At 36.1% G+C, this 26,501-nt stretch overlaps 1 protein-coding gene across 1 annotated transcript; it reads left to right on the forward strand.

The window, feature by feature from the left end:
- The first annotated feature begins 3,415 nt into the window (after positions 1 to 3,415).
- LOC115929616 (cell division control protein 2 homolog) lies at positions 3,416 to 26,473 on the forward strand. The gene is made up of 3 exons (XM_030999171.1): positions 3,416 to 3,424; positions 3,988 to 4,102; positions 26,052 to 26,473. Exons 1-3 carry the CDS (start codon positions 3,416 to 3,418, stop codon positions 26,471 to 26,473), a joined length of 546 nt encoding a protein of 181 aa, XP_030855031.1.
- The last annotated feature ends 28 nt before the right edge of the window (positions 26,474 to 26,501 follow it).

Genomic DNA, 26,501 nt, shown 5'->3' on the forward strand with positions numbered 1-26,501 from the left:
TTCCTTTTCTTTTTGTATGTTGTGCGTGTGTATGAATAGTTACTTAGGATATATGTATTTGGAAGGTGATTCATCCGGAAGTCTGGCATAGTTTTTGTGGGTTATTGCAAACTCAAAATACAATAATTTCTTAAATTAGTAATTGTTCCAGTTGCAGTAGGACAAATTGGACACCTTGTTCATATAGGCTAATCCCCAGTGAACGGAATGACACACTTACACACAAGATCAGGATAATCGAAAGAGGTTACCTAATTCCCTAATTTTTCCGGTCTGAAATTAGCCTCACTTTCCCTTCTCTCCAGACAAATTGAACATGAAAAAGGGGAAATCCCGGGGGAATTTCAGTAAGTGTCTCTAATGATTAGTAGTGTCTCTGAGATGAGAATCGGTTAGGGGATCTGGGGACATGGCTGTATCCTCCTACACATGCTGTCATGTACCCTTGTTGGGAATGTCCACTCTTTAAGAGATTGCATAAGAGAAATTTGTAATGGTGGTGCTAGAATGAGATAAATTGAATTGATGTTGACTGATCTTGATACATAAATAAAGGAATTATGTTAACAACCACATCAGTCTTGGCCACAAGCAAAGAGTCAAGTTTTTTTTTTTGTAGTTAAAGTGATAGCCTTCATTCATCTTAGATCGTACTTGAGTGCTATATTTTCATTTGTTTTATGAATCTAATGGACATATTATTTGCCTATTCCTTCACAGAGGTGTATGTATACCCATTTGTACTTTGTATATTCCTTCAATGATATAAGATTAATCACTTTTTTTAAATTAAGTTATTGAACTAGATTTCCTAATATCACACTAAACATGCTTGAAATAAAGTTGTGTTTAACTCGGTTGCATCCGTTATGTCATCATAATGCCAGGTTCAGATCAAATGCTTATTGCATTCTCTTAGGCTGATATCGGAATTTCAAAAAGAAAACATGTGAGATATCAAATGAATGTCCACAAAGTAAAGTCATCTTTGTTGGTGCTCTTATTTTTCACTGCTTCCGGATAATATCGACCAAAAAGTTCACTTGGTGAGAAATAAGAAGCGCCGATAAGAAGCTGTTTTCAGACCTCGGAGCGTGTTTGTCCTAGTTTATGATGGATAGAGGGCTGCAGAGAGATCACTTTTGTTGAAATCTTCAGCCTTTAAACTGACCATTGTCCTGTAATCTAGGACAGTGCTGGCCAAAGAATAATCACCGCTGGCGTGGAATTACAGAGCTGTAAAACCGGTGCCCTCGGACGTCTGGCGCCCATCCTGACATTAGCAATGTTTTTTTTCTCCATCTAGCCTGAATTTGGACGTATTATTAGTCTGGTCGACTTCCCGAGCCAATCTTGTTGGATTCTTTCCTCTGTCATTTATTTGATCTCATTTTTTCTTCAATTATCAAAAGGATGGAAAGTCATTATGATACCATCTTAAAAAATTGATGTGACATATACATTAAAAAATTATGCGATATAGTATTAACCGTAAAAGATTGTCTATATTATTCAGACTTTAAAAAATATTATTCATAGAATACACTAAGAGATAATAAACCTTAAACCTCGGCGTAGACCTAGTTTATAGAAGGTGAATGAATATTTTATCAATCCTTCCCTAGAAGATCATTTCTGTTAGTGTATTCTGATGCTAGATGGGAATTATATAAGTTTTTTTTCATATCATCATAGAATCAGGGATTCAGATCATTTCCTGGCATTTAAAAAAAGGTGTTTCTATTGCAATTCTGCATGTGTAAAGTTGTGCTTTGTTATCTATCGTAAGAGATGTTTTAGATTGACTGTAATGAATGGAACACTAATTCATGAAGTCATTCTTCTACTCTACTATAACAAAAACAAAAAAATGACAATGATGGAGATTTCATGGACATTGTATTTCTTTTTGTGAGCATCAGTAGGGATTTTATTACTCCCTATCCCACTACACAGAAGGTATGCAACCTTAATACCGTGTTTTACAAATAACCTTACATACTTTTGTATAAGCAGATCATGTCTAAAGGTTCCCACAAAAGATATGAGAAATTGGTGCAAAGTAATGAAAAACAAAAGTGGTCATGTGATAAGTTAACGAATGGTTAAAATCCAAATGGAAAAAAAAAACATCAGTCCCAGGTTGACAATGGATGATGGAAACTAGGTCATACATTCTAACTTTTTTGAAGAGCAATCGCTTGAAAATTAAAAACAAAAATGCAGACAATCTACGACTTCCAAGTTGCAAAAAGAAAAAACAAAGTGTGTACGTTTGAAGGGTCATAACAGGAGTGTAACTTCTAATAATATGTTTTAAAGATACCCTTTTTTTTAACCACTTGCTGCCAACAAAGTATGAAGATCAAGTTTTAAAAAAGACGTAATGAGCTCGTTTTAAAATCAAACATCATAAGGAACATGCTACAGAAGGAAACAAGGACAACATTTTGAAACAAACATGCAAGCAATTAGTATGCTATGTAGAGCAATATTTATGTTGCTAGTGTAATTACAAAACAAAAGACCATTACTTTCTTGATATCATTGGAAGTTTAGATGTTATCAGTTCTATCATGGGTTTAGTACTCTTTACCTGTATTAATTTGCAATTTAGTTGTTGGTAGTTTTTATTGAGTTGTTGGTAACATTTTTCCTCCTCAAAGATGTATTTTTTTAGAGGGTTTGTTGTCTGAATTATTGATCATTCTCATGTCGTTGCTTGAAAGTAACTTACATCAGGTGGTATGATGCTGTTAATCCGTCATCTAAGATACCCCAATAGGAGTGGGAGTAGAGGATAAAGAGTGTGTGGGTGTCTTCATCAGCCTCTTAATTTTCTTCTCTCTCTGCTCTGCCAGTCTCTCTCCCTCTTTCTATGTCACTCACCCCCGCGTCTAGGGCACAATATTCCTCTCTCCATGCTCTTGTCATCATTTTCAGCTCTTAATTCGCCATGTCGCTCATTGGGAGAGCATTTATGAGTTTGGAAATCATCTTGGAAAGGTAAAGCGATTGATTCTTGTGGTGGTCTTGTCGTCGAAAGGTGTGGTGTGGATATCTGGGAGTTCTTGTAGATGCCACTGTGGACCAGCAGGAATGGATATATATCTATACGAGTGTGGAATACATGTATGTAAGATGAACCTTGTGTGTCCTGCGTGAGTTGTTTCTACCGTATGACTGATTTGCCTCTTAGTGAGAAGTAACTGCAGCTCTTCTGCAGGGTTTGCGATTTTTGAGTCATCTTAGGCATACGTACAATGTATATGCAGCAGTGTTTAGAATGTGATGATCTAAATTTCAGAAAGAAAGATCCAACTGTAAGATTCATGTAATAGGAACCCTGTGAATTAGCTGTGTAGAATTAAGCTGTGTAGAATAAGGATATTCTCTATGTAAAATTGTAGGGGCTATGTGTAAGGTATCCAGATAGTTGCCTATAGGTGTGCCGAGTAAGCTGCAGTAGGATTGGTGTTTACTCCAATCACAGAGAAGTAAAGAGATGTGAAAAGGATTTGACATTAGTCACTTTTTTTCTTGAGGGGGGGGGGGGGGGGGGGGGATTCTTCACAACACCAGAGCACCCTCCCTTCCTCCCAGAGACCTGTTCCTGGAATAATACGCTATTTAGAATTGTGAATAAGGATTCTTACTGGATTCATGCCTTATAAGCAGATGTAAATGTTATGTAATATCATTTAGAAATTGAATTGAATTGAATAAGGAATGTGTTGGGCAAAACCAGGATGTTTTTTTCTTCTCCACTTTGTGTCTTACTTTTACACTGTGAAGTTGACATTTCAAAATGACATAAGTTCACATTAAGAGTTGTTATTCAAGCTATACCTGAGTTATCAATGAGCTATCAACATAATTCTGTCTTCAAGTATACCAATATCCTGGACTATGTTTGAGGCAACAAATGGAACAAAATACCTTGCTCTTTGAAACTAACCCAATAATGCATTTTATTTTATTCTGCAGAAGCTGGTTTCAATCAGAAAGGTTGCTCTTCGGATGCTTCAGATCTTAGGATTCCTTGGACAACAGAATGTCATCCATGCTGATCTCAAACCAGAAAACATCCTCTGTAACTCAGGTAAGAATAGTGGAAAAAGAAAATATACTCATAAGTGAAAACGTAAAATCATGTTTTTTTTTTAAAAGGTGTCATGAAGGTTACTGGTACATGAGCTCAAGTAACAATATGGTATTCTAACCATAATTCTTAACTTTAACCCTGGACTATACACTAAACCTAACCTTCACCCTAATGCTAAAGCTGACCCCATACCTCATCGCAACCCTAAGCTTGTACCTTTGATGCAACGGACCACAAGTACTTTTCACCAAACCAAATGCCGAGCCCCCATCATGGTTTAATCAATACTCAGGGGACTATGGACTATGTGGTCCAAATCATAATCCCAAGCCATAATACTTGCATTCTTTGGCGATTTATCTGCATTTATACTACCATGGACTCTACTACTATACTACCCTGAAAGTCATTGTGACTGCAGTATTGTAGCCAGCACAAAACACCCTCTGTGCTCATACCAAGCACAGGGGGCATACACAAAATAGGGTTCTCCCAAATAGAGGTATCAACAAGGGTAGTACAGTGAAATATGTCTATAAAGACCACTCAATTGAGACAAGAAAAGTTGTCTTTGTAGACAGGTGATCTTTCTATACAGGTGGTCACCAAATCAGGTTTGACTGTAACTATATGAATGTATATTATCAACTTGAACCTGCTTTGGTCCTTCCAAACTATGCCTGGGATATTGGAGTCCTTCTCTCAGTTTGGATTAAGATGTATAAACTTCCTGTTGAACACCCTCCCGGATGACTGATATTCCTTTTAATAAAGTTATAAGTTATTATTTTCTGCATTATAGGCCGCTGAATGATTAAAACTGCATGCATGAAATACGGTATTAACTCCAGGGCAATAATTATTGAAAGGATGAAAATAAGTCTTATTGAATATATTAATTTTGTTTTCTATCTTTGTAAGATGGAATGGTAAACTTAAACAGCCTTCTGATACATGTTCTTCACTTTAATATCAGAAAGAGAATCCGATCTGATCGGTTTTCCTTCTAAAGCTGACCATGCATGTTTTAAGGCTAGCAATCCGATCTTGGATAAATATTTGAAAAGAGGCAGTACCCATCCCTAAATCAAACACATGTGGTGCAGAAATGACAATACAGTCAGAAGGCCTGGGAGGGAAGAAAGATGATGCCAGAATTCTCAGAAAAGTTTGCTCTTTTCCTCAAGTGGTTTTTAAAGGCACTCTCAGACATTTGTGGTAGATGAAAAGGGATATGATGAATGTGAATTTTTAAAGGTAGCAATTAAGAGCATTATATAAATAAACCCTGAGTGGCATATATTATCTTTTATATACTTACATTTTGATATATAGAGGATTATTGTTTTGCTCTACTAATCAAGTTTTAAAGGCACAACAGGCAATGATCCCTTCCTTGGTGATAGCACAATACATGCACAATATACATTGCACATTTGCACATTCGACCTCTTGTAGTTGATAAGCCTTTAGATGCTTTTGTTTTAATTGACTCTGAAAAATACTGAAAGATTACTGTTAGTACAAGTACTGCTGTTGAGGACTGTCTACTCAGTTTAGAATCATGACAAGTTCAAATTTTCAGCCATATTTTTCATGATCATCATTTGGATCATCCCCAGGAACAGCTTTTCATTTCATTAGGTTATCTTTTGTAAAAATATTCGATCTTGAAATTCTACAAAATGTATATTAAGATAGTCATGAAGTTTTATTGCAGTTTTGCAAATGGCTGACATTATCTTTAATGTCTATAAAGGGGAGATACAGGATTGCCAATAATACATTGGGTTCTCAGCTCTCACTCTGCGTGTTATGAATTGTTTGCAAGCTGTCTGAAAAATAGCGACTTCTGACTTTGTGAGCGAAAGCAATCAAGGGAAGATTGAGGTAACCAAGGGGGTTTGTTTGTGTTATATTCCTTTAATACATCCAAGGAATTCACATCTGAAATAGCAATTTTTAACAGTGTTATTGCAGTTTGCTAAAGTTTGAATAATTTTATATCAAGAGTTGATAACAATTTACTTGATGAAAAAAATGAGTTGGCATCGTACATTAGAAATTAAAAGCTGTGTGAAGCTCCTTTTTTGTTTAAAGAATCCCAATTTTGAATTGCTTTGAAAAATGTAATTTTAATTCATCATTTTTTTCTTCAATTTTTCACTAAAAATATTTTTTTACCAGACCTATTTCAAATATATATATTTTTTAAGGCTTTTGGTGCTCTCAGAGATGAAACTGAAGACAGAAAAACAGCTTTTATCAAATAAAGACAAAATTTAAGGAAAATTGAAACAAAAAATGGGGACCTGGAAGAAACAGCGGCACTTGTATCATGCAGGATTTGCAAGGAGGATTACAGCCCCGTACACTCAGAAGGCATGACTAGTCAATGTTTAGATTCTCATGACATGCTCCCCAAATTTATATAAACTTTTTATTGTTTAGATGGTATATCCTTTTCTTTTAGCTTAGAACATGTTCTGACATGTTGAGCTTGGTTGCCATGGTTACAATACAATATTGATCAATAATTCTTCACGAGGCAATACGTTCATGATATCCATGATGTGCACGCAAACAATCTTTTGTACAAGAATTGTATGCAAAGCCCAACCAGTAGCTTATATTCTTTATATCGCCTTTACTTTTGAATAATTTATGGAAAATCCTGTAATCTGGAAAATCAGAACCTATCAAACTGTCAACATGGCATTAACTTGAAAGAGTTTGTTTTCATCTCTTAAAACCTTCATGAAGCTCGGAAGATCAGTCACTTTTTTAATCTTCAATTATGCACAAAACGATGTGTTATGCAGTAGAATTAAAGTGACAGTTTTAATGTATTTTTATTGCAGAGGTATTTTTTTATATTGGTATTAGTTTTTATGGCCTTTAAGAGTTAGGTAGATAAGTAGTGGATAAGTAGAAAACTGTGCAGGTGCAACCTGGATAGAATTGTGGTTCAAAGTGTTAAGTTTGAGTTCATCCTAACTTTCTTTTATTATTGGTGTAATTTTGTGCAGGAGATTTCACAGTAGAATGAAAATAGAAAAGTTAGCATCTGAGCAAGCGATACCTGGGTAGAATTAAAGTGATGTAGTTCACATTATCAAGTCCTCTCAACTTTTAAAGATCACACTTTGAACAATCTTTTGATGCTGTATTGGAAGGCTAATAATGTTCAACCGATTCCAGATCAAGAAGAATAATAGATGCTTTTAGATGGTTATAAACATGCTCTGTGTGAAGTCATATCCTTTCATTTGTTAGGAAGCTTGTTAAATATAGAGCAAAGACAAACTTCCACCTCCAGTTCCTTAAATGCAATCTTGACTACTACTGATAAGAAACCAAGACTTTTCATGCAGACTATTTGATGACAGAGTTCATACCCAGATATTGTATCATATTTTGAAGTCAGACTCCTGGTATGATTTAGAAATTATGTTATTAGGCTACCCAGGGTAGTATGTGTGTGTCTCGACATGTCTGATGATCCACGTTATGGTTCATTTTCTTATTTCTCTTTTGGTCATGCTTCACAACATGTGCACTCAACTTTATTTTAGTATGCTTATGTTGCTGTTAAAGTTAATTCAAATTATAGGGCTATATGCAACAATAAGCAAAAATGAACTATTGCCCATAAAGTTAGAACAATCTTTCTTACCTCTGTCATGAAATGATTGTGTCAGAATGGTCTATTCTTGGTAGATATAGTTTTTGTTTGTCTTCTCAGGACTCTATTGACCAATCTGACTATGTAGATTTATCATTAAAGTTCTGAGAAAATATCTACTTTATCTATCAAGAATCTCACAATAACTCCATTTAAAGAGGTAAAAACAAATATTCCTACTCTAATGGCAACACTTGTGGATAAATTTGATGTGAAAAACAGTTAGCAAGGGATCATGGTGAATTAAATCCATATTGCAATGATTCCGCTTTAGTATTGATCTGTTATGCCTCAAATAGGTAGTTCAATGACTTGTTTTAAGGAGATTTCTCTGTTGAATGACCTCAAAGATAATCAGGAAGAAAAAGTTTTATTTACAAATTGTGCAATGTCTAGTTAATATTTATATTTATATTTAGGATAAGAAACAAATAACTTTTAGCTGATATTGGTTCGACCTTTTGGAAATGAACCCTTGAAAATAGAAACAAGCCATTGACTTTGTTGTTATTAGATTTTGTAATTCATGATATGTTATTGTTTAAGTATTTTTATTTGGCTCTTCCCGCAGATCATTTTAATTTCTTCTTTCTTTTTTGTTTCATGTTCAAACTCCCACTAGAGAAAAGAGTGCCCAGAGTTTAGTTCTAATAATTAAATATGAATAGAATAAAACTATTTCAGAACACTTTGAGGTAACAGAATAATTTGTTTGTTATGCATCATAATTCCACCCATACAAGAAAATGAGTCTTGTTGAAAATCATCAATGGAAATATGTGTGAGATTTTTCTTTATGTACTTGTTATTGTTTTGAAACTATTTTCTTGTTGCTAACTATTTTATAAGACAAGGCACCCTCCATGTACTCTGAGAGAGAGAGAGAGAGAGAGAGAGAGAGAGAGAGAGAGAGAGAGTGTGTGTGTGTGTGTGTGAGAGAGAGAGAGAGAGAGAGAGAAGGGGGAAGAGAGAGAGAGAGAGCAAAAGAGATAGACAGAGATGAGAGACAGAGAGCGAGAGAGAGCAAGAGAGAGGGAGGGGAGGGGGAGAGGAAGATGGAGAGGGGAAGAGAAAGGAGACAGAGGAGAGACAGAGATATAGAAAGAAAAAGGGAGAGATAGGGAGATGTGAGAGAGAAAGAGAGAGAGAGAGAGAGAGAGAGAGGTGGTGATGGGGGTAGGGGGGGGGGGCGGGTCCTGGTTTAAAACTTCCACCTCCTTTACAGTACAATATGTTCATATCTTCTGCAGATCATGTATGATTAGGCTTTTAGATCGTTAATTGAATTTTATGCTATTGAATAAACTTGGTCAACCGAGCCATAACAAGAAAGAACATGACTCACAAAGAAGTTATAAAGTAAAAGTTTTCAGATAATACTATATAAATGTTGTAATACTAGCTAAGCCCTGTAAATATGAACCCTCATAAATAGGGAAACTCTACCAACATACATTTTAGTAATTTGCATAATACTCAGGCAAATTTGAAAATGTAAAATTTGAGAGATTCACAATTTCTTGAGAATTTCACACACATTTTCTTGTTATACAATATAAGTATACCTGCAAGTGATTCTGATATTATCGTGGCATATTTGCATGTTTAAATTATTTTATTTTACAATTTAAAAAAACATGTGTCTCACAAACAAAACTCTATAAAACTAAACCATGAAATTGGAATGTGCCGACTGTGCGTTGATACGAACCATCACCGAACTTCTGGCAAGTTTTGAAAACAAACTCAAACTTGCCTTGAAGTATCCCACGTCTCATCATTACATCATCACACATCCATGTATACCTTCTCTTATCATTCATCATTAAAATGTGGTTTAATGAGATTGGAATGCATGAATCATAGTTTATGGACACTATGAGTCATACTTGCCTACACCTAGTCAGGCCATGACACCCTATGTGTAAGCCCCAGAGACCCTTATTAGTCCTAGTCTCAACTCTGACTAAATCAGGTGTAACTAAACGGCCTTCATGATATCACCAAATTCAAACAAATTAAAGCAAATCATTTTCAAGTTGCTGTTAATGATTCAGTATATTCAGTGTGTAACTCGACTGAAATACATTTGGTATTGATAAGAATACAAGGTTCTGGATCTATTAAAATAAAGGTTACATTGAAGTTTATTCACTAAATCTAGATTGAAGGCTGACTATTTTTCTGTCACTGTTTAGGGTCTTACAAGTTTTCAAAGTTTGATTTGGCCTTTTCTTACCGTCAGCCCAAACCACACACCATCGTAGAGATCTGATTCTTATTAGGATTTCAGCCTGGGTCCCTGACCCTAACACATCGGAAGCTTACAGGAAATCTATGTGTACTGAATAAACCACAAGTGGGGATCAATTTACAGGATTGAAAGGTTACCGGAAATCATCTCTTTAACCTTTTCAGCATCCTGTAGAAGACTAGTATTACACGAGCACCATCATCTATCCGTTCATACAACCTTTTTGGATTCTGGAGGGGGAAAAAAGTATGTTCAGAATGGCTCATTGCCGTGATGAATGCATGGTCATTGTGATTCATGCATTCATGGCCTTTAACCTACAAAACATGTTCCAACATGTTGCCTTAATCTCGCAGGTCCAAAGGAAAAACATAAAACGGGGGGAAAAGAGAGGAAACGCTCTGATCCTCTTCTCTTTATTATTCATTGGAGATACCAACGTAATTACCTATTTTTCACATGATTCTAGAAAACCTCCTTTTATTATTCATCTGTTGATGTAGTCATGGGATTGTGATAACCATGTCTGTTGATTCGTCTGTTGATTACAAAGATGATATCATAAAAGTGGGCTTACTGCCAATGGTGCCAATGACTTGTCATCTTATACAACAGAAAGATGATTAGTTTACAATAAGAGTAAATATAGGGTAAAGTTGATTGCATCCATTATTCATGTTAATTGATATTATTGATATTCTCCTATTCTTTTACAGTTCTTGATATTTAGATGGTAAATATATGATTTTGTTCTCTTTAATTTTTACTTTGTTTTTATGATCCTACATGGCATTTCTGAGGCTTTTTTTAAAAGCATGAATCAGATTAAGTTATTCATAACCACTCTAAAAGACAAGGACAAAATGGAAGGTGATTAGAGTATGGATTGTATCCGAGAAAAGTAATCAAACAATGTAGATAATTGTCCTATTATGGGTTGTTACTTCACACTCAATGATTAGAGAGTGAAAGGGTTTTAGTGCTTGACCTGCTTGGATTTATACGACAATGAAAGAGGTTGGTCTCAAATAGAGAGCACTTTTTATATTTTCTTAGTTGCCTTTTACCGTTTTAATGGTCGTAAAATGGGTATTTTGAATTAATCATTGCTTCCTCACCTCATTTTGCTCTTTAAATTCAAGTTCTGAAGTTATTTGGCTCTAGCTCTAGGTCCATTCCTAGGGGAGAATTTTTGCACACGCAGGATAAGTAATCGGGCTAATTCAGTAACAATTATGGCTTTTAGCATCTCCAAGTAATATTTTTTTTAGACATACAAAGTGCCATATACTGTTCTGCCACAAAACATGCAAAATATATGTGTGTGGATATATCAACCTTTAAACAAGCATTAATATTTACAGCTTTCCTTAGATTGGAAATTTTACCCAAATATCAAACACTAGTAGGAGATATTAAACATGATCTCAAATTTTCAATATTTTCATAGATAAAGGTTTCAGTGAATGTTGCTTTTAAAAGCTACTTATTAAGTATGAAGTACGCTAAATTATGTTCTTATAATATTATATTCACTCTGAAAATTGATTACTAGTGCGTGGAATGCATGAAATGAATTTGTGTATATCTGTTCTTCAGGCTATCAAAAAAACCTTTTGATAGATATTTCAGATAAATTGATGCTGCCTTTGAATTACCTAGTTCTAGCTGCCAATGTATTCAGACCGGTGGTGGCTTACCAGGTACCATTTTAACACATTGAAAAACAATTTAAAAAAAAAAAAAAAAAAAAAAAAAATCACCACAGATATTCATGGGGGTCAAACTTCTTGCTTCACTTGATAATCAAGACTTGGTTGTCATGACGATAGAATAATCTTCTTTACATGATAGAGTTTGCATTGACAGGTTGCAACTCCACTTGAGTGGAAGTGTGTGGTCAATTGTTAACCAGTTTGTTAGGTATAGAAAGTAACCTACTTTACATTTTACAATGAAATGGAAAGTATTAAGTAATGATATATCGTCTGTACAGTGCATATAAAAAAAAGTGTACCCAACTTTGGTAGCTTCTAATTAAAGAGTTATAATCTATGACACCTTAAATTATATTTCATTGTAACGAAGAAGTACTACTCTGTCTAACGATATCATTTTCATAATTGTGCTGTAAAATGGCGACTGGCTGGAATGCTCCCCAGGGAGTGGAAAATATGCACAAATTGTCTGCGGGTAAGCCTGAATCCGATGACCAGGGTAATAATATATCTGTAAAGCGCCTAGGCACATCTTTGGATCGATGTATTGAGCGCTATATAAAAAAACTGATTATTATTATTATTATTAAAGATGACTGAACATCAGGCTTTTCAAAAAGTATTGTCAAAATCCTCTTATACCAACTTTGGGCTGAAGTAATGAATGTGGGTCAAAGGCCATTATGATTGTGTTATCTCATTCCAAAAACAACTGCTCATTTATTTACATTGAATATTAGGCAGTTGAAATAAAATAAGTGCTTATTACAAGCACTATTTATGATATTTCTCTTTGATATGATGATTACAATCTTGACTTCATTCGCTTCCCTTGTAAAAGGTAACCTTCTCATTGAGTTATAATAAATGGATAGCGTGTATTTGGGATGTTATCTTTTTTAAAATTAAAAATCTTCTGTCAATTTCTTTGATACTTATCATCATATGTGTTCTTTCTTGCATTTAGGTTTAGTAACCTTTGAGTTTTCATACGCTATTCAAGATTAACACCATTCATGCTCCTTACATGTTTGAAATATCGCAGTGGACAAGATAGAACTTAGATATCATGAGACAAGAAGTTAGTAGGCTGTTTAAAATAATTAAAGGTTATCCTGTTGATGAAACAATGAAGCACCGAAGCACGAGGCATAATTTAACTTTTAAAGGGATTTAAAACCGGAGAAGCACATGGCTTGACCCATATTGTTTCCTTAAGCTAAAACTTGGAACAAGGCGATTTTGACATAACATTTTAAAGACCCTGGTGCTCATTCACCCGTGGCAGAAAAATTGTGAATAGGGTGTCATCACAAATAAAATCAAACCAGTGTTGGATAGAGATAGAGGGGTGGGGAATGCACAGAGATACGGAGTGACAGGAAACAGGGTGGGAGAAGAGAGGGGAAAGAGAACAAAGTGAGATGGAGGAAGGGGATGCGAGAGAAGGGAGGGATGGAGGGAGGAAGTGAGAGAGAGAGAGAGAGAGAGAGAGAGGGGAGAGAGAGAGAACGAGCTAGATGAAGATGAATAAAGGAAAGGAGGAGAGAATTGATGCAAAGTGTGGTGTAATATGAAGTGGCAGTGAAGGAGGAGGAAAGGAGTACACATAAGATTATAACACTGACCTGGGAATTAATTTCCTGTTTCACGTTGTGTATTTTCATCAATTCTATTTGTGTGTATTCATTCTTACTTCCCTTTCATTTGATATATCACTTTTGCACTGGTAATTTCATTATTCATTCCATATGACTAAAAAATGATGAGTTTGATTGAGTTATTATTCCAGGTCTGAAAACAAAAACTCTGTTTCTCTTTTTTTTTTAAATCCCCCTCCCCCTCTTTGCTTTCTCTTTAAAAATAAAAGAATACTCTTGTGGATCTCTAAATCATTACATCTCTATGTTTTCTCACCAATGTCTCTCTCAATTTTTCTCTATTTACATTCCCCACACAACCTATTATCCAACATGCTTTTAGCTGTGTTGAGATCACTTAAATGGCATGTTTTTGTACACAATTTCAAACAAATGGAGTCTTAATTAAATTAGAACTTATGAATGGCATATAAATCAAAGTTGACACAACTCTAATGGAGTCAGATGAAAGAATAAAATTGCCATTGAACCATAACCTACTTTTTCCTGCATCTTACTTCCCTTTTCCTTTCTCCTAATTGATGTATTCTAAATACTTGCAATTCCCATCCATATGTATCCCTGTCAATTTCCTTTTTGATGCATTTTGTATTACTTCTGTAACTGTACTGTCTCATTTCTTTACACTTCTCATTCATCAAATCAATTTTGCTCTCTCGTTTTGTTTCACCATGAAAATCATGTGGTGAATACCTCAAGATAGCATCTCCTCTCTTAATTTATTGTTTAAAACATGGTTACATCTAGAGAGAATAGATAACATTAACACTTTTTCAAGAGCTTAAGTTGCTGGAGAAAATTACTACCTTCAGAGTAGTTCTTTCCATGTATTCTTTTTGTAAGGAAGGAAAAATATTGTTCTTGAAGAGCTAAGTTGGCTGTTTCCATAGCTCTTGCTGGTAAAAAAGAGTGATCTGAGGTCTGTGTTTAACATGTAGATTTTAATATCAATGACAATTATAATGTGGAAAATTGCAACATAAGGAAAATGCTTTATCAAGCAAATTTGTTGGAATGAGTTTATAGGGAGTTTACACAAGAATTGCAGACAAATTGCTTCATTTCCTTCTATAAGCTTCAGTCTGTCATTTATGGAATAATGCCTCGAGTAGCATGCCTTAAAAAAGCCTCTTTTTGAAAGCGTGTCAATGTTTTTGAAAGCGACGTGCGTCTAAAATTCATCCACCCTCGTTAATCTCATTTTCTTAGTCTTCCAAATATCTGCACATTTTCCTCATGGACATCCATTTCTCTCTTGCCTCGGCCTGCACTAGGAGTCAGTACAATCTAATCAAGACGAACGGGTCCTCGCCCCTGTAAGGACAGATAATTGCGTCAAATCAAATCTCGATAATTCCAGCGTGGCCCCTGGACATGAAGACTGTTAAGGCATCAAATTAATTTTCAGAAGGCTAACTCCACCCAATATGATGGGATGGATACTTCCACTGCCCCCTTTTTATTTCTATCTCTTTCTATCTTTCTCTCCTCTGTGCAAGATGCAGAGGAATCCACCTAGGGTCAAGGTGGTGGTGTTGGTCTATTTTTTTTCTTTCTTTCGGCGCTATGACTCCGATGATGCCATTTGCGTCATCATCGTTGAAGGGGGTCCCTTGCTTGCCTGGATGTCCAGGGTAGTCCTTTAAGTCTTTTTATTCCTCATGAGAGTTGACACACACGTACACCTGAGTCTTTGTGTTTAGCAGATTTCTGATTAATCGTGGATGGCCATGGTGTTATTTGATTACGTGGCATGAAGTGAGTAAATGGGCTGAAATTTATCAGAGACTATTGTATATGTATACGTTCTGAACAGGAAGTAGGGAAACCGGATATGTAATAATGAATCAGTCATTGTACTGATTTTGAGCAGAATTAAATGATAAAGCTGTGTGTTTTCCTCCATTAACCCGTTCCCTTTGAGATTCTGATATTCCTGTATACTTTGCACACAGAGCACCCGGTGCCTGTAGGCAAAGGGTTCATGGGAAATACAAATTCTTTAATTTGTCTAAAAAATTCTTGAGTGCTATCTGTTGTACAGAACTTATACTAGAAGAAAATAACTTTGTTCTTCTCTCCTCATCTTTTGTTGTTGTAGCAAACACATTTGTTCACATATTATTTTATATTCTTGAGTTCACCTTATTTGAAGGGGGGGGGGAGGAGTAAAGAAATAAATGTAGGTTATAAATACATACTTGAAAATAAGTGAATATTTAGGCCATGACATTAAAGCCTCTTGACTAACATGCTAGTATATGTACTTTCATGTTACAAATAATCATAACTTTTTGATTAGTTTTCTTAATGATGTTTTTCTCGATATTATCTTCTTGTATTTAAAATATTTAATTATGGGTGAGAGCTCTCAGTCAATCACGGTCTTTCTGTGTGTGTATTTCGTTTTATTGTCAATAGCTAACAGCTTTTTATCTATTTTGTCTTCATTCCTAAAATACATGATCTGTTATCATTATTGCGCCCGTCATATTTTTTGTCAATGTTTTGGTTTTTTCTTGAATCTGAATAACAATTTTTTAATTTTTTAATTCTGTTTATCAATTATTGATCAAAATAAAAGAACTATTACAATAAAAGTCAGCTTTTTCAGATCTTCTATCTCTCGTTTTTATCTCTTTTATCCATGTTCCTGAGAAACTTGAAAAAGGTTGAACTCAGAGATAGATTTAACCATAGAACATTCATATTTCTTCACCTTAGTAGTTTCCTTCTTCAAGTACGTTGCCCTTGCCTACTACCGGTCTCTTCAGATACTCAAGCACCTTTCCCAGCGCACCCAGCAATGTCCTGCGGCTATAAATCCCTGCCAATTTCTGAGTTTGTGCCATGAATCGATAACAGCGTGAATGCGCATAAGAGGGAATGGTGCAACGCTTTTGAAACAGTGAGGGAGCTCGCTCCAGGCTCAACTCAAGCCCTTCCTGTCGGCTTCCGGATCGCACCATACCCTTCCTCTTTATTTCTTTTCTCATCATCTAGGTCATAGTTTGAGGTTCAACCATTTTTTAGTGAGGATCTCCAGAAGAAATGTTCAAGATTTCAAAGAAGTGGTTTTAGAAGTTGGTTAATCAAGCATACTTTTCCAGTATTTCTTGTGATGAAATGTTGTAAATAGACTTACTAAGTCAAAGCCCCTTAGAAAGCACCACAAAGTTATCAAACAATATCTCAAAAAGAAGTTTAGATACTTTTTAGAATATTTCATACTGGTAGATGACTGCTCAAAGATTATTAGACAGAACAAATGGGGGAATATATTATGTCTCTTAGATGAGGAAGAGGAGGATAGGGGGAGGGTGAAAGGGGGAGAGTCCATAGAACATTAATCATGGGTTTTTACAGCATCTTGATGAATAGAGTGAGAACCTGCAAGTGGTGTAGAAGCAATGATTTCATCGGCTGAGAGCCAAAGGAGTATTAACTCTCTGTTAATGCTCTCAACAGATCTATGATTAACATCGTTTATCAAATGTGATTTGGTCTGAAAGTAGAACAGTCAGAAAAGGGCAAGACTCTGAAAAAACTGGGGTAAAGAATAGGACAGTAAACATTTTCTTTATAAACACAAAAGCAGACAAGGAACTTGAAAAACAAATTGTAAAGAAGGCTATGAGGGCAAAGTCATAATAAGGCAAAGTAAAACAATCAGTATCTCCTGTCCTAACATCACATTTGTACTCTGGTAGTCTAGTTCACCATGCGTAACTTTAGACGGCAGAAGTGTTTATGATACCCTCTTCCGAGCTTGTCTCCGATATTCTGATAAAAAACGGTTGTCTCCTTACATCGGAAAGCTGTCAAACACAGGATATAAGCTTTCCAAAAGTGCCACCAATTATCCCCTGATTTGGCATTCTCCTCCGGTTTTCTATTTCTGCGAGCCAACAAGTACCGGGAGAATACTTTGCTTGGAGCTAAAGAACCGTATACTTTACATGTTTGAGAGATGAAACCACGGAGTATTGAGAAACGCCTGCTCCGAGAGTTAATAAACTTGTGATGCCAGACTGTTAAACCTTGTTTCAACATTTGTTAGCCTGGTTTTTCTTTCTGTAGCAGAGTGCAAGAACTCTCAAATGAAAGGAATTAACCCCTTTTTTTCATAGGGACATTATATTATCATTCCCCAAAGACTTTCTCTTAAACCTCCATTTTGTATATATACCAAAAGACCCAGGTTTTTGGATGGTAGCGGGAAGAAAAAGAGAAAATAATAAGGTTATCAAAGCTATTTGATTGATCTCAGAGAATCAGGTCAACAGTTAAAGTATTGAATAAAAAATGAAATGTAACAAGTTGCTGATATTACCAATCAAGTCAGAAGATTTGTATCAAATACCAGCCAACTTACCACAGTAAAGTTTACTTCCTATGATGAAATACAGCCTGAAGGAGAATATATATATAGAGCAAATAAATCACTTGTATTTATATTTCATCAAGCGAATATAACCCTTCCATCTTCCCTCAAAATATAATAATGTAGCTCGAAAGTGCTTGAATAATGCTTTGAATAGCACAAATCTTGTTATAATTCCTGTCTTCTTCAATAAGAAAATTCTATTTCAAGGGATGCAACCTCCCCCCTTGTCTATATTTTTAATAGAGCACAGAATTTATTGCTACCAACCCTGGTCTCCTTCCTCTAGTAGGGTTTTGTGTTATGACTGAAGCTGTGGACTTTTAGAAAATAAATTAATTATCACTTTAAAGTTCATTAATTATTTGTTAATTGTTTTACTCTAAAATGTTTAATCTTCGAACACAATTCTTTAAATAGATATTTGACTAGCTCATACAATATAATACACATCCTTTCTAAATGATTAATAGAAAGGTATAGCGGGAAAGCTGAAATACTTGTTTGATTTGTTATTACTGAAAAGAACAATGTGTGATTGCATTGTTTTTAGTGTAAAGAGTCTCCTCTATTCAATGAGTTTGAAAGTACAAAGTGGTATTCAAGGGGTTAAACAGGTGATGTAAGAGTCAAGACTTCAAAGTTGAGGGCTAGGCGGAAGCAGCTATATGTATCTAGGTTAGTTTGGACACAATGCCCTGCATACACAAAGACACATCTAATAAATCAGATCATTCCCTTGGGTCCAAGTTAGGGTACTCTCCTGATCTCATTCATTCTCTAGTCAGACCCTCGCCAACCCTCCAACCATGCTAACAATCACTCATGGAAAAATTTAGTTTGGTCGCATAAGGAATCATGAATAAACTCTTCTTTTTTTCATCCACTAATAAAATTATTTCACTTTTACATTGTAAATGTAACCCAGCTCCAAGGTGAACAGCATAAAGAAAGTAGAGTGAATACTCAAGCAGTAAATTGACTTGATTATTCTTGCATTTTGTTAAGATATAACATTATCTGTATTATCAAATACCTTTTAAGATTATCCTCTCTTTTTGATGATATCTTATTTATCTTTGGGAGGGGGAATTATTCAGATGTGCAAAGCAAAGTTTATTCATGTACTCAGGCATGAAGGCAGAGATGTTAACAATGTTCAGTGAAAGTAAAGCGAAAAGCGTTTTCTTTCTCTTCTTTCATCTATTATTTGCGAAGCCTTTTTGAGTTGTAATTGGTTAGCCCCCAAAATCCTTTAATCTATCATGAGACACAAGCCAATGTATCTGGGTCAAAGTTTAATTTCAGAATTCTACCACTCAAGGGTGTCTGCAATCACGCCTTTTACTGCACCACTCTCTTCTTTTCACTCTTGCGGAGAGGCAATTTGCCAAGCTTGTCAAACCAGAGCGGCATCTTTAACACTGGTAGGGTCTATTACTTATCACTTTGAGATGGCGCTATGATTACTAGATTGATATCTAAACAGATGCTGCTAACACCCTCCTCATGATATGTCTCCCCCCTCCAACACCCCCTCCCCCTTCATCAAGTAAGGAAGCAACTCTCTCGGGGCTACTTAAAGTCCGCTTCTGTTACCGAAACCCTTTGGGAAATCGTCAGATGATCCTTAATAGCATGTGGGAAAGGGAGGGAGAGACCTAGCAAAATAGTTGGTCACGTATGTTTTTCCTGATTGAAAAGTCCTTTTTTACTCGTTTTTAACCATCCCTTGGTTTTTTCGATTCAGTAAATTGAGTTCACTGTACTATGAAGATGGAAACAAGGGAATCGTAATCCAAGAGATTGTTTCTCGAATTCTTATCTCAATCGATATAATGAGGATACAGAAATAACCGTAGGGACTATTATTTTGCTGTTATAGGAGAAATGGGAAAATTATAGCGAAAGTGAGAGGGAAAGAAGGAGCAGTCTAACAAAAATGTATCTGCTTTCAATTTGATATTATACTGAACTGACATCAGTATACTTTCTTTCCTTAGAAGATCATTTGGGTAAAATGATGAGAAAAATGAAAACTGTTTGTATAACAAACTAGAACAAGCCCAGGTTGCATAAGTTCTTGCTCATACACACAGTCTACTCCACACCTTGATCTCTACACATTGATCTCAGCTCCTAATTTTGATTGATGTGTGCTAGAGAGAGGGGAGAATCGCCACGTCGCTTACCCCTAATCATACCAAGCTTGGTAATAACTACGCTTGGGAAAAGACGGGAATGACGGATGCGATGCAGTGTCAGACCCGACACATGCATGTCAGCCGTGTCATCTAATTTGTCTGCTCTCCTCATCATCATGGAGAGAACATCAACAAAAAACAATCCCACTTTTGATCAGCTTTGTTGGGAATATTAACTCTGGGTTTGTTTACGTTGGCTTTGATCAATATTGCAGATTAGACATGCCTGCATGCATCATGCTTTTCAGTTTGTATCTTATACCCGTTTGGCATCTACTTGTACTACCGTCTGACCTACTTTTAAAGTTTTCCTTTGCCGCACATGTCCAGAGCAAAGATGTGTAGTGCTGAATCAGAAGGAAGAGATCAGTGTACTAGTAATTGTTAGTACATGTATTATAGTGCCAATGTTTGGTTTTAAGGCTGAAATGTACATCACCGAATGATTTGGTTACAATACCTTCTGTCTTTCTACCTATCATGTCCCAGTGTACCTCACCTTGCATCTTATCCTACACTTGCACTCTCTGTAAAAAAAAAAGATGATAATAATGTAAATGTATTTTATAGGGGTGCCAGTTTTCAGGCCTTGTCCTGATTTCAGGCTCTATATCACTGCTTTTTCTCAGGCTTCATATTATACCAAACATACAGGGCTCCAACATGTCTAGGTCTTGTCGCAGGCTAAGAAGTAAACTCACTCAGTATCTCTGCAAATTAAATATCTTTCAATATCATATATGCTTACAATAGAATTTCAGAAATTAATGGTAATAGGTATGGTTATAGAAAGCTTTATGGTGATTTGTAATCTACTCGAGATGTGGAGGTAGTGAATATATTATCAAGTTTGTAAGGTTATCTCTGCTTATTTTGGGAGGGGGTGGGCATTAATTAATTCATGCATGAATAAAAGTAGCTTCTAGCTCTACCCTTGTCCTCTCATGTAAAAATTAATCAAGTTTTAGTATTATTATAGCTGTAAGTAAAACAAATATTTTGTAGAACCTGATGTAAATGCTCTATTGTCGGATGATTGTTTAAGTTTTGGAGCCCAGTATAATTACAAAGAACGTCAAACTTTGTCCTCACTGAGTCTGGAGTAGGGAGACTAATCACACAAAGTTTTGACAAGTAGATTAGTCTACCTACTTCAGACTTTGGAGTTGGGGATATCCCTTCCAGGCTTAATCTTAATCTCTCTTGAGCACGGAAGTGAGTGCCTGTCATGTGAATACGGTAATAGCTGCCAATTTTAAGTTTGAAAAAAAAAAGCAACATAAAATCAGATGGTTTCTGCTTAGAAATTCTCTTAGATATAATCACTTAAGAGATATGATCTGGATATTGAGAGATGATTAAACCAATGATTGTTTTAATATTATGGTTGAATGTTTGATCAAATTCACTACAACACACCTATTAACTTTCAGTAAGGGTTCAAAACTGTAAAAAATTGATTTTTTTTTTTTTAATATGTAAGAGTAAGGTAATTGTCTTTAGCAAATTGAAGAAAGTTGCTTTAATTCCATACTTTCTGAAGTATGATCCATCAAGATCAACATATTAGGTCAGGTTGCTTTATATTTCCTTTCCTCGACCCAGATTTCTGATGTAGATAATTGAGATTGATTTGTTTGGGGAAGTAAAATCTGCATAATTGACATCCACTATTGCCATAGCCAAGCTAAGACAGGGATCTTCGCTTTAAGTGCTTCTGGAGAACAATCAATCGGGATTGGGATATGTAATAGCACCTCTATGACTCGTATTTACGACAGAGGATTTCCGGGGCTTAGCTGAGGCAAGAGCCAAGAAATGCAGGGGGAATGCGGGTAAACATGTTATGATCGGAAGGAGGCGAGCTCCATCTCTGTTGTGTAGCAACCACAGTGAACACAGCGTGATTCTAGGCTTGAGAATTTGTCCTTGCGTCCCTCCGTCAGCCATCTGTGGAGTGAAGATGATTTTAATGAGTGCTTCATCTTGTTTAATGCCTGTGTAATTGAGGTGTAAAGATGTCAGCTTGTTGGGTGAGGCTTCATGAATGTGATAGTAATGACATTAGATTGAGATGACACTCTGTTGACAAACAGTAGAAAGTGTTGACTCATGAAGATGATTATGAGATACTGTAAAGTGTTAAGGCATGAATCTTTGTTTAACAAACTCTTGAGATGTTGATTCATGAAGCAGTTTTTAAAATACACTGTTTTGGTTTGAACACATGAATCTTTGTTTGGCAAACAGTGAAGGTGTTGATTCATGAAACTCTGTTTGATAAAATGTCACACTTGATTGTTTCCTGACCCATTGTTTACCAACTTCTTACTTCTTTATTTCCCATATGCTTGATACAAGAAAAAAAAAAGTTTCCAATAGGAAATAGAGGAACATAGAGTTTGTACCCCTTTTTTAAAGTAAGAGAAATTCATCTGAATTAGTATCATTATCATTTAGCATCTGAATGTTTCAATCAGTTATTTATAATCATAATGCAGGTGTGATATAAGACATCAGATGAGTCCGTCTGTGATATTTTATGGCAAAGAAGACCTCTACTTCACCTCAGCTCATAAAAACAGACAATAAATAGTTGTATTAGAGCTGCGATTCGTGAGCTGTCAACATTGAAATAAGATCAGGGCCAAGAACAGCACATGTGACTTCAGCAAACAAAAACAATCGTAAGTGACGGTAAGAAGTTATGGTTATTTCCTCCAGATGTAAATGTGCAAGAAGAAGCAATAGATACTTTGGGGGTTGGTATGGATTTTGTCATTATTGAGACAGTCTGTAGGAGATCAAAAGTGGAATGAGAAGTTTGTGTTTAAATATGTTAACCCCTTTGCACCACCAAGATTTTGATAATATATAAAATGAACATCCAAGAGACATATTTTTGTTTTGAGTTATTGACATAGAATTTTGTTCTGGATCATAAGTCCACACTGCATTTTCCAAGACTATGTTCAAAAAAGAAAAACTTATCTTTGTTAGTCTAAGTTTTAGATTACAACAAATAATTCCCTCCTATGGCATGCAAGGGGTTAAGAAGTAGCAGCTGGTGAAACTTGGCAAATTATTTTTTGATGATCAATCTTCATTCCTGGACTTGTGACCATATCTGTCGTCGAAGGAACCAAGTGCCATGTGTGCATGTGATGGATGTAAGTGATATGGCTTCCAGACAGGCACAGACATCGCAAGTAATGAAGATAATGGTCTCCAAGAGGTGCCAGCAGTTTGTCTTGTTCCTTTTTTCTTTCCTCATCTCCTTGTTTTTATGTTGTTCCTGCAGATTACTGTCCAAATCAAAACAAGGTAATCATGGAGGCCTCTTCACCAGGCAGGCAGTCATGGTCTGGTTTTCTCATTAAAGATGACAGTGTCAATCAGCGGGACAAAGTGTGTCTCGAGCAAGGGAAAGAAGACAATAAGGGGAGGGGGAAATGATCTGTATCGTTGGTAGTGTTGGGGATGAGGTTACCAATAAACCTGTTATTTTCTACTCCAACCAAGATGACAGGGTGTGACAGTACATTAGGGTTGACATATGTTTAATTGGGAGGGGGGGGGGGGGATAATGAGGTAAAAATGAGAAGAGAATGGGGGTAAGAGAGAAAGGGGACAGGAGGGGTGGATGGTGATCTGTATTGTAGTTGGCAGTGTTAGTATGTTGGGGATGAGGTTACCAATATACCTGTTATTTTCAATTCCTGAAGATCATGACAGTGCCTGATGATATGCCATGGTTGATGAAGGATGGGATGGGGCAAGGTGAGGTAAAGAAGAGAAAGAGTATGGGAGGAAAAGGAGAAAGCAAAGAGAAAGAGGGAGCGGATTTGTATCATCATTTTCGGATGTGATACTTGCCTTAACAGCGGCAGGCAGTATGGAAACGTTAAGATTTAGGGGCAGGCAGAATGAAGATGAGATGTAGATAGAGACAAAATCCACAGATGTAGAGACAAGCATGAGACAAGTTCCTAATTTTTAACTTGTCTGACATTTTTTTTGTCCTATAGGAAGCTCTCTTGAAACCTTAAAAGCAAAGTGATTTTCCCATTTGTCAATTTTTGATCATTTTATTTCTCTCCTAGAGCTCATTTTAAATCTCCCCTGTATTTGCTCACTTCCTTGTCAGCCTTTATTATTTTTGCTAGTAGACGAGAGCGTCAAATGTATAAGCAGAAGGGGGATGAAAGAGGATGATAGGGAAGAGTGAGTGGTATCTTATAATCTAGGCCTCTTGGTTGTGGTATAATGATTATGTTGGACTTGTCCATACTATTAGTTAGAGGTTGTAATGATGGTGTTTTGAAATGATTTCTAGTGAAGCAGGACTGATCGTTATTTGGTGCAATGCAAGTAATATCCCAGAACCATGACCAAAGAATGCAATATGTTCTCCTAGGTCAGTGTTCTTCTGATGCCAAGCCATCCAATGTCACCAACATATTGTGCAAAGCTTAGAGTTTAGAGAATATATCCTCATAACATATTAAGGCTTATATTCTAGGAAGTTCGTGAAAGCAGATTAATCTTTTAGAGACTATCGGACTGCTATATGGAATATATACATGTACACTGTAGGGGTGACAAGGGTAAATTCTTCCAGTCCCCTGTTTGTTCCAACAGTCGACTTAAGAAGTAAAGAGTTAACAACTTTGTCTTTAAAAGAAATATGTTTCAGGTATAAGATATCAATTAACTATATTAGTCAACAATTGTCCAATGGCCAAAGAAGTAAAGTGAACATTCTGTAATCTGTATAATGGTAAACTACCCACCACCGCTACCCTGCCTTATTATTGAACTTTGGCTGAAACTCTACCCAGCCTTTGAAGATTAAGAAGATGTCCCCCAAACCTGGAGCACATCGATCATAACGAAGCCTTTTGCATTACTGTAATGCGGAGGAACATCTCCTCAGTCTGTTTAGCTCATCATGCACTGCCAACACTACTCTCAAACATCTTGTTTTGATTTTGATGCTCCACCGCCAAGATGATGACCAAACACAAGTAATTGTCTAGGAATGTTTCGCTTGGCTAGAATCCTCATCCACAACAAGCTTCCAAGACCGCAGCCAGGAGAGAGACAGAGACAGAGACATAGCAGAGAGAGAGAGAGAGAGAGAGAGAGAGAGAGAGAGCGAGCGATAGAGAGAGAAAGAGAGAAGACAGAGAGAGGCAGGCAGACAGACAGAGAGGACGGGGAAGGGGGTTGTGGGAGGTGGAGAGAGTAGAGGAAAAAAGTAATGGGCCAGCCAACTCTCCTGTTATAATCCTATAAGTCTGATGAAAGGAATTGTAATTCTCATTATTTTTATGTACAGGTATTTTATCAATGTTTCATGGTTTTCTAATTCATATGAACTCTTAGTTTTTGTTTTTCCTACATTTTAATGAGTTTGTAATTTTAATAGTTCAATTGCAGCATCAGCAACTTGTGACAAAATGTATCCTACTGCTATCACACTCAGATGTGAAGTCATTCAAACCAGTGATACAAGGAAACGTGTTTTTGTTATAACCACATAGTTACAGTGAATTAATGAAGCAACAAAATTGATTCAATCTCATATGAACACTATAATGAAATGTCTTAACACAAGACTTTTTGTGATAATATAGGTCGACGTGCAGTATGAATATTGTCTACCTTCTAAAACTTGAAAACTGAGCAGGGCTTGGCTTGACTGAGTACTGAAAATAATGTGAAGTTACCTTTGGCAATGAAGAAGTTCACCATGAAGGGTGTAGCGTTAGTCTTCCATCCTAAGTTTTTTTGATATGTCATCTGTTGTGAGCCAGAAGGTATTGACATATATACCTTACCCTTTTAGTTCATTGCAAATTAAATGACATATCTTTGGATATTTTCCCCTGTGTATGCCCTTTTCCCCATGCTAATGATGTGTACTTTATCATGTTATTTCTTGTTTTAATGGATTCATCATATCATAAAATCATTTTGATATAATTTGAAGTTATTAATCAATCTCTTTGTTGTATTTTTATCTTCCCATTTGTAGAAAACATATCTGATGGTATCAAAGTGATTGACTTTGGGAATGCTATCCATGGAGTGTATGAGGAGCTGTCATTGTACTATGATGAATTTGAACTCCAAACCTTGCTCTACAGGGCACCAGAGGTAAGTCTTATTCTTTTACACCATTCCTTTATCATCCTGATGATGGTGCCCGAGATATTTCAGACTGCCCGAGATATTTCAGGCTGCCCGAGATATTTCAGACTGCCCGAGATATTTCAGGCTGTCCGAGATATTTCAGACTGCCCAAGATATTTCAGGCTGCCCGAGATATTTCAGACTGCCCAAGATATTTCAGGCTGCCCGAGATATTTCAGGCTGCCCAAGATATTTCAGGCTGCCCGAGATATTTCAGGCTGCCCAAGATATTTCAGGCTGCCCGAAATATTTCAGGCTGCCTAAGATATTTCAGGCTGCCCGAGATATTTCA

Source organism: Strongylocentrotus purpuratus, unplaced genomic scaffold, assembly GCF_000002235.5.
Source record: "Strongylocentrotus purpuratus isolate Spur 01 unplaced genomic scaffold, Spur_5.0 spur5_scaffold_5, whole genome shotgun sequence".
In the NCBI taxonomy this organism is placed as follows: domain Eukaryota; kingdom Metazoa; phylum Echinodermata; class Echinoidea; order Camarodonta; family Strongylocentrotidae; genus Strongylocentrotus; species Strongylocentrotus purpuratus.